This window comes from Cricetulus griseus, chromosome 7 (assembly GCF_003668045.3).
Source record: "Cricetulus griseus strain 17A/GY chromosome 7, alternate assembly CriGri-PICRH-1.0, whole genome shotgun sequence".
Taxonomy (NCBI): domain Eukaryota; kingdom Metazoa; phylum Chordata; class Mammalia; order Rodentia; family Cricetidae; genus Cricetulus; species Cricetulus griseus.
Genome location: NC_048600.1, coordinates 115753339 through 115761655, shown reverse-complemented (window position 1 = coordinate 115761655; position 8317 = coordinate 115753339). Strand labels below are relative to the sequence as shown.

Sequence of the window (8317 nt, the reverse complement as noted above, 5' to 3'; positions counted from 1 at the left end):
CCTGGGTTCTATAAGAAAGCAGGTTGAGCAAGCCAGGGAAGCAAGCCAGTAAACAGCTCCCCTCCATGGCCTCTGCATCATCTCCTGCCTCCAGGTTCCTGCTCTGAGTTTCTGTCCTGACTTCCTTTAGTGATGAACAGTGATGTAGAAGTGTAAGCCAAATAGACCCTTTCGTCTCCAACTTGCTTTTTTGGTCATGGTGTTTCGTTGAAGCAAAAGAAACCCTAACCAAGACAGACCCTGTTTCTAAATAAATAAATATAAAAAGTATGTCTGCTCCATTAGATACATGAATAGATAAAAATTATTATTCATGTAAATAGACCCAGACGACTATACTCTAAGTTATTAACTGACTCTCCTGCCTTATGTTCTTATTTTCTGTGTTAAAGTTTCCTGAGTTTAAGTGTTTTGCAACATATGAATGTCTGTTGTATTTTGAAGTATTAAAAAGCTTACGGAAAAGAACAATGGACACATGACTGTGAACATGTCCTCTAATTGGCAAGGCATTTCCTGGTCCATTTTGGAAAGCTGCCCCCTGAACACTCCTTTTGTCTCTGTTCTGCCAAGCTCCTACCCAGCCTGCAGCCCCCACCCCCTGCATCTACAGCTCACCAGACCTTCTTTCCTCACCTCCTGTCAGCTGGCTGTGGGCCCAGGGACCTGGGAATGAAACAACTTTCTGAGGTCACCATGTGGACTGCCAGTCCAACAGGCTTTCCATGATGTCATTTGACTTTGCCGAACAAAGGTCACTATTTTTTATGTTCCGGAAGCTTCTCGATGAGTTCTGGTTTTCTGGATTTTTTGTTGTTGTTGTTATTGTTGTTGTTGTTGTTGTTGATTGTATTTTATTTTGAGGCAGGATATCATATAGCACAGACTGGCCTGAAACTCATTATATAGTAGAGGAAGGGCCTGAGTATCTGATCCGTTTGCCTCTACCTCCCAAGTGTTGGGATTATAGGTATGTACCGCAAGGTCTGGGTTTTTTGTTTCTTTGTTTGGTTTGGTTTTTCGAGACAGGGTTTCTCTGTTGCCCTGGCTGTCCTGGAACTCCTTTGTAGATCAGGCTGACTTTGAACTTAGAGATCTGCCTGTCTCTGCCTCCTAAATACTGGGATCAAAGGAGTGTGCCACCACCGTCCATGCCAGGCAGGTCTGGTTTTTATGTGGTACTGGCAATTGAGTCAAGGCTTTGTGTCAGAGGTAAATACTCTGTCAACTAAACCACATCCCTAGTCTCTGGGGTATTTTTATTGTAGTTTTTAGTTTGTGTTTTTTTTTTTTTTGAGACAGGGTTTTATGTAGCCTAGGCTGGCCTTAAATTTGCTACATGGCAAAAGATGACTTTTAACTGATTCTCCTGTCATACATTGGGATTACAGTCTTGCATCATGAGTTCCCTTTTCAGACTTACCCCCTCTGTCATTACTAGCCCAACTCCACATGTCCCTCAGATGACAGATTAAATGTCTCCGCTGCCAAGGAGCCTGGCCTAACGCCAGCTTTCTGTGCTGTTACTCTCTGTACAATATTCTTTCCTCTCTTGTGCGGAACACCTGTCCCCATGCTCATTGCAGGTGCTGTGAGGGCCTGGGCCTTGCTTGTCTGCCTCTGCCTTAGGCTCCTGGGATCACTAATATGCTAAGGTTCTCAGTTATCTCCTGCATGCAGCTCTTAAGGGGAATCTAATCATGTCACTCTCTCACGTCAAGAATCTGCAAAAAAGCAGGGTGGTGGTGGGGCATGCCTTTAATTCCAGCACTCAGGCAGATCTCTGTGAGTTCAGAGAAACCCTGTCTTGAAAACAAAACAAAACAAAAGATTCTGTAATGAAAGTTCAGTGGTAAATTGTACCCAAGGGCCTGGATTTAATCCCAAGAACATAGAGGAGACAAAAAGAGGGGATTGGATCCCCTTGAAGGCAGAGTTAAGGATGGTTGTAAACCGCCCTTTGGATGCTGGGAATTGAACCCAGCTCCCTGGAAGAGGGGCCAGTGTTCCTAACTGCTGAGCCGTCTCTCCAGAGTCTCTTACCATTCTTGGCATTCCAGTTTCTTCAAACCTGACCTTGCTTTCCGAACCTTATATTAACTTCTCCAAGAAGGGCTTGCTTTTCCAGTCAAATCTTGTCTGTGCTTTCCACTTCCCTGCCCTTAGCTGAACCACTTTCCTCTCTACCAGGTACCCACCCTCTGCCCTTCTGGACCCTCAAGACTTGTCAATGTCTAGAGTCCCTTCGTGACAAAGTCTCCCATTTCTGGACCTCATGTACTTAAAGGACGCCTTAGTCCATAGCCATGACAAAATATGACAAAATATTCACTGCAATGAAACTCGTGGCAGGACAAAAAGTGCCTATTTTTTTTTTCTTTTATTGTGATTTTATTGTCTCCATACCAAGAGCAGCTTAGAACTGGATCACCTGGCCCTTTCTCTTCTTATCGCCTCCCAGTTCAAAATGCTTGCATCTCTTAATAGCCAGCATCCTCTTAGATCTGCAGTTGGGCTCAACACACTCAAGCCTCAGCACAATCTTCTTTGTAGTTTTAGCCTTTTTTCGGAAAATAGGCTTAGTCTGCCCACCATAGCCACTCTGTTTCCTGTCATAACGCCGCTTTCCCTGGGCATACAAAGAATCCTTGCCCTTCTTGTACTGTGTCACTTTATGGGGCTGGTGCTTGCCACATTTCTTGCAGAACGTCCGGCGGGTCTTAGGAACGTTCACCATGTTGGCGGGAGCGATATCGGCACCAAAAAGTGCCTATTTTGCTAAGCATTTCCTAAGCAGTCTGTGGCTGTGTGGGTCCATTCCCTAAAGTAGAACACTATGGTGATGGGATCGTGTGGCCAAGGAGCTTATTCACTATAGCCAGAAAGCAGGAATCTCTTCTCAGCCTTTTGGCTAAGGTCAAGTGCAGACAGGAAGCAGGGAGCAGAGGAGTGACCCGGGGGACCCAGTATAACCTTCGAAGCTCTCCCACCGACTTCCTCCATGTGGAGGTCACCTCCAAAAGTTTTCACAGCCTCTCAAGATAGTGCCACCAAGTGTTCAAAGCAAAGCACATGCCTGTAGTTGGCAGAGCCAGACTAAAGAATTTAGTGAGGCTCTGCCACAACATGATAATGTTGATGGTGATGATGATGATGATGATGATGATGATGATGATGATGATAACAGTAATAAAAGTTGTCACTGGTTTGGTGGCACACACCTGAAAACCAGCCTTCAGGAGGAGGGAGAAGAACTGCCATAAGCTTGAGGCCAGCCTAGGCTCCATAGCAAGTTCTAGTCAGCGATACATTGAGAGACACTGTTTCAAAACTAGAAAGGGGGATGAAGCTCTCACGACTGGTCTGGGACCCATAGCAAGATAGTGGCTTGGCTGCCCCACAGAACATCTGTCAACTCCATATTGACAGAGCAACAGGACTGATTTTAGAGTTGAGCTGAGTGAGAACCAACAGGCCAGACCCAGTGGCACAAGCCTATAATCCCAGTGCTTGGGAGACTGAAACAGGAGTGTTGTGATTTTTGAGGCCGGTCTGTGCTACATAGTGACTGCCAGACTGCGGATACAGAGTAAGACCTTACCTCAAGGAAACATCCAGAAGCCAGGCTTGGAATGCAGTTTAGTGGCAGAGCATACTGGAGGCCCCTGGTTAGATACCCAGCATTGCCCAAAAGAACAAAACCACAGCCGGGTGTTGGTGGTGCATGTCTTTAATCCCAGAACTCGGGAGACAGAGGCAGGCAGATCTCTGAGTTCGAGGCCAGCCTGGTCTCCAGAGCGAGTTCTAGGAGAGGCTCCAAAGCAATACAGAGAAACCCCGTCTTGAAAGAAAAGAACAAAAGCACATAGAGAAGTTAGTAGGAATTTGTGCATACTTATTTCTTGTGCTCAGCTAGAGGCTCCGGACACATCGTGTCACTGTGACCTCCGTGACTCCGTGAGGTGAGACTCATTACCTTTCCTTTACAGATGCATTAACCAAGCTCAGAGACACGCTGCATGTTCCAGCTTCCATTGAGTCGCCGGCCCAGCACATGATTGCACCAATCTGATCTGATGGCTGTGTCCTCATTATGCCTTGACAACCTGCCTAGTGGTCCACTTTACTGATGTGGGATAATTCTCTGTAATTTACTAACTGCTGTTTCTGAGTCCTAGGTTTCTTTAGGCCCTTTGCTTTTGTGGATAGCTCCGTAAAGTAGCTTTATGCCAAGAGCTCTTTTAACAGTTTATTCTGCCAATGATTCTCTTCCTAGGGGGAGTTATTTTGTGCTCACACCTCATTAATCTTGAGGTAGTGTTTATGAAAGGCCTGAGCAGATCTGCAGGACTAAGAACCAAGGTTGCGGGTGAGGAACAGCTCAGGCATAGAGTGCTTGCCTTGTGTGGGTGAGGGTCCAGGCTCGATCCCCAGAACTGCAAAAGAAACCACACAGGAAATCTAAAAACAGTTTTTCAAAAAGAAAAAGAAAATGTATAGGGATGTGAGGGCTGGAGGATGGTTCAGTGGTCAAGAGCGCTTGCTGCTTGCTCTTCCAGAAGGCACAGGTTTGGTTCCCAGCGCTCACATCCAGCTGCTCACACAACTGTCACGAGGCTTCTTCTGTCCCTTCAGGAAGCTCCCAAATAATGACAGGCAGGGAGACTTCTTATGAAAGCTTGGCCTATAGCTTGGGCTCGTTCCTAACTAGCTCTTTTTAAAGTAATTTATTTATTTTCATTTTATGTGCATTGTGTTTTGTTTGCATCTATACGTCTGTGTGAGGGTGTCAGATCTTGGAGTTGCAGACAGTTGTGAGCTACCATGTGGATGCTGGGAATTGAACTCAGGACCTCTGGAAGAATAGCTAGTGCTCTTAACCACTGGGCCATCTCTCCAAACCCTAAGCAGCTCTTATAATTTAAATGAACTCAATTACATTAATCTCCATTCTATCATGTATTACTTCTCTTCCATCTCGAACCTTCTGCTTCTTCTCCATGTCTCCTGGAGTCTTCAGCACGCCTAGATTCCTCCCAGAGTTCTCTCTTAGCCCAGAAGTCCCACCTCTACCCACTGCCTGGATATTGGCCATTTACCAATCACAGAAATATATTTTCACATAATGTACAAATATCCCACTCCATTTCCCCTTTTTGGCTAAATAAAAAGGAAAGATTTTTAACTCTAATACAGTAAAATTATACTCAGTAAGAAAAATTATCAAGCAAGAAATACATTCACAATGTCCAGTCCATTTGTATTTGTCAAATTTGGAGAAATTACTCTCTTATCTACCTTGATGAGTTCAAAGTTTTCTACCTAAACCCGTATTACCATCCTAAAAATGTATTTTTTAGGCCTTAAAACATCTTAGATAACTTAGGCTTTTACGTTTCTCAACCTTATAAACTTTCTCTCTCTCTCTCTCTCTCTCTCTCTCTCTCTCTCTCTCTCTCTCTCTCTCTCTCTCCTTCTGAGACAGACTTTCTCTGTGTAGCAGTCCTGGCTGTCCTGGAACTCACTCTGTCGATCAGACCACCCCTGAACTCACAGAGAACCCATTGTCTCTGCCTCCCGAATGCTGGGATTAAAGGCATAAACCACCGCTGACCAGCAACAAGAACATCTTAACCTAACTTTACTAGTGGCCTTCAAGATTTCCTTGGGCTGGCAAGATAGCACAGTGGGTAAAGGTGCTTGCCACCAAGCCTGATGGCCTGAGCTTAATGCCCAGAAACCACATAGTGACAAACTCCTGTTAGTTGTTCACTGAACTTGACTTGTTCTCTGTTCTCTGACCTCCATCTACTCTTGGACCATGGCACCTGCACAGCGATGGCCCTACCCACATCTCTGGCCCAAATAAATACATAAATAAATAAATAAATAATAAATGTAATACTTTGAGACAGGGTTTCTCTGTGTAACAGCTCTGGCTGTCCTGGAACTCACTCTGGAGACCAGGTTGGCCTTAAACTCACAGAGATCCGCCTGCCTCTGCCATCTGAGTTCTGGGATTAAAGGCGTAGGCCTCCACCACCCAGCTTTTTTTTTTTTTTTTTAATGTAATACTGTTTGAGATGGGGTCTCACTGTGTGACCCAGCATCTTCCAATTTTGACAACACACACCATTACAAAGCACCCCCTCTACTTTCAAGAAAGGTTGGAGCCTGGTGGTGGTGCACACCTTTAATTCCAGCACTCGGGAGGCAGAGGCAAGCAGATCTTTGTGAGTTTGAGGTCAGCCTGGTCTACTGAGTAAATTCCAGGACAGCCAGGGCTTTTTCACATGTTTCACAAAGAAACCCTGTCTCAAAAAACAAACAAACAAAACAAAAAGGTTGGTATAAATCCTCAGAATGTTTGCTAGGTGAGGTGGGTAGGGGACAGGCTGAGAATCCATATTCTGTCCCTCCTGTAGTTCTCCTTTTTTTTTTTTTCTCTTTTTATTATTATTATTAATTCAGCTTAGGGAACAGGCTTGTTTCACATGTAAGTCCCCTCTCCCTCTCCCTCCCCTCACCCCCATTCCTTCTCCCCCACCTCCAACCTACCCCCCACCCCATCCACCCACCACTCCCCAGGCAGGGTAGGGCCCCCAACAGGGGCTCCACCAAGTCCACCAAATCTTCCTGTGCTGGGCCTAGGCCCCTCCCCATGTGTCCAGAGACAGAGTGTAACCATTCACGTGGGATGGGCTCTCAAAGTCACACACACACACCAGGGCAAAACGCCAGTCCACCTCCGGAGGCTCCCAGGAGTGCAGGGGCCTCCCCATTGGCATCCATGATCAGGGGGCTGGATCAGTCCCGTACTGGCCTCCCAAAGAGCGTCTGGTGTCGATGTGCTCTCCCTTTTTCAGGACAACTGTTCCTGTGGGTTTCTCCAACCTGGTACAGACCCCTTCGTTCTTCATTCCTCCCTCTCTTCAACTAGGTTCCAGATTTCAGCTCAGTGTATTTCTGTGGATGTCTGTCTCTGCTTCCTTCAGCCACTGGATGAGGGCTCTAGGATAGCATAAGGCTGAATGTCTCCTCTGGGTCAGACCCACAAATCACCTGGGATCTGGTAAAAAGCAGGGACTGACTTGTATTGTGGGGCTTGAGTTCCACCCTGTGACTAGCAATGCTCTAAGAACTCTAGCCAGTGCCCCAGCCTCACACCCCCCAAACTGTCCTCACAATAGAGATTAGAAGTTGGAGAGGGTAGATTTGAAAGCCTGTGTGATGGGACTCATCATCTATAATCCCAGTGCTGAGGTGTTCTGGTGGAAGCGTCACCCCAGCCCCTGGCATCCATATACCCAAAGAGCCTGGAATGTTCTGGTGGAAGCTTCACCCCAAGTCCCTATTTGGCTCCAAACCCTGCTACATCTCAGAAAGCCCACCTCTTTCCTGTCTCCTGGAAAGCAATCCGGGAGCGGCTGAGTTGCATCCATTAGACTTTTTCTAATTCGGTTTGATTTGGTCTGATTTGGATTACTGAGTCCTCGGAGAGGCTTATGGGGTGAGAAAATTTTCAAGATGCAGGGGGATTTAGGAGTTCGACTGTCCTGAGCTACACTGTAAGTTTGAGGCCAGCTTGGGGCTCTAAGAAACCCAGTTTCAGGGCCGGGAGGTGGTGGCGCACGCCTTTAATGCCAGCACTCGGGAGGCAGAGGCAGGTGGATCTCAGTGAGTTCGACGCTGCTGTCCAGGAGAGGCTTCAAAAGCTGTAGAGAGGAACCCTGTCTCGAACCCCTGCCCCCACCCCACCCCACCCCCAAAAAAACCAGAAAAGAAAAGAAAAAAAAAAAAGGAAACCCAGCCTCAAAAGTAAAAATTACAAACAAACAAGAAAAAAAAATTGGAGAGGTGTGTAAGCTTTGAAGGGTAGGAACTTCTCCAAGCCAAGGAGTGGAAGGATGTGTAAGAATAGGCCCAGCAGGAAATCCAGACCCTGGGTTGCCCAGGGCTGCACAGTTTGCAAGTGGGAGGGGCTGGGAACACGCTGGGCTTCAGATCTCTGTCTCAGTCTCAGAGACAGGAAGTGGGAGAAGAGGAGGGAAGGGAAATACAAGCCCTGGGGACAGGCCTGGCCCTATGGGGGACGTGCAGCTAGTGTGAATGGGAAGCGGGCTCTGGGATGGCTCTCCTTGGAGCTCAGTTAGCACCCTGGCCTTTCGCTCCAGCCAGTCTGGGAGGGGTCAACTTGGGGTCGTCAGCTAGTAAACACAGACCCAGGAAAGGAAGTCAGGAGCCCCTGCCCGACATTGACCTCTTCCTGAAGGCCTTCCTCGGTGGGGAGGTCTTTCACACCTGCACCCTCCACACC

At 47.0% G+C, this 8317-nt stretch overlaps 1 protein-coding gene across 1 annotated transcript; it reads right to left on the bottom strand.

The window, feature by feature from the left end:
- Window positions 1-2374: 2374 nt before the first annotated feature.
- Window positions 2375-2760, bottom strand: LOC100754891 (60S ribosomal protein L36a). Its single transcript, XM_027427705.2, has one exon. The coding sequence runs from the start codon at window positions 2735-2737 to the stop codon at window positions 2417-2419; it is 321 nt and encodes a 106-aa protein (XP_027283506.1). The 5' UTR covers window positions 2738-2760; the 3' UTR covers window positions 2375-2416.
- Between the last annotated feature and the right edge of the window lie 5557 nt (window positions 2761-8317).

Coding starts and splice junctions, on each gene's coding strand:
- LOC100754891 (XM_027427705.2), bottom strand. CDS start 2,737: ATGGTGAACGTTCCTAAGACCCGCCGGACGTTCTGCAAGAAATGTGGC.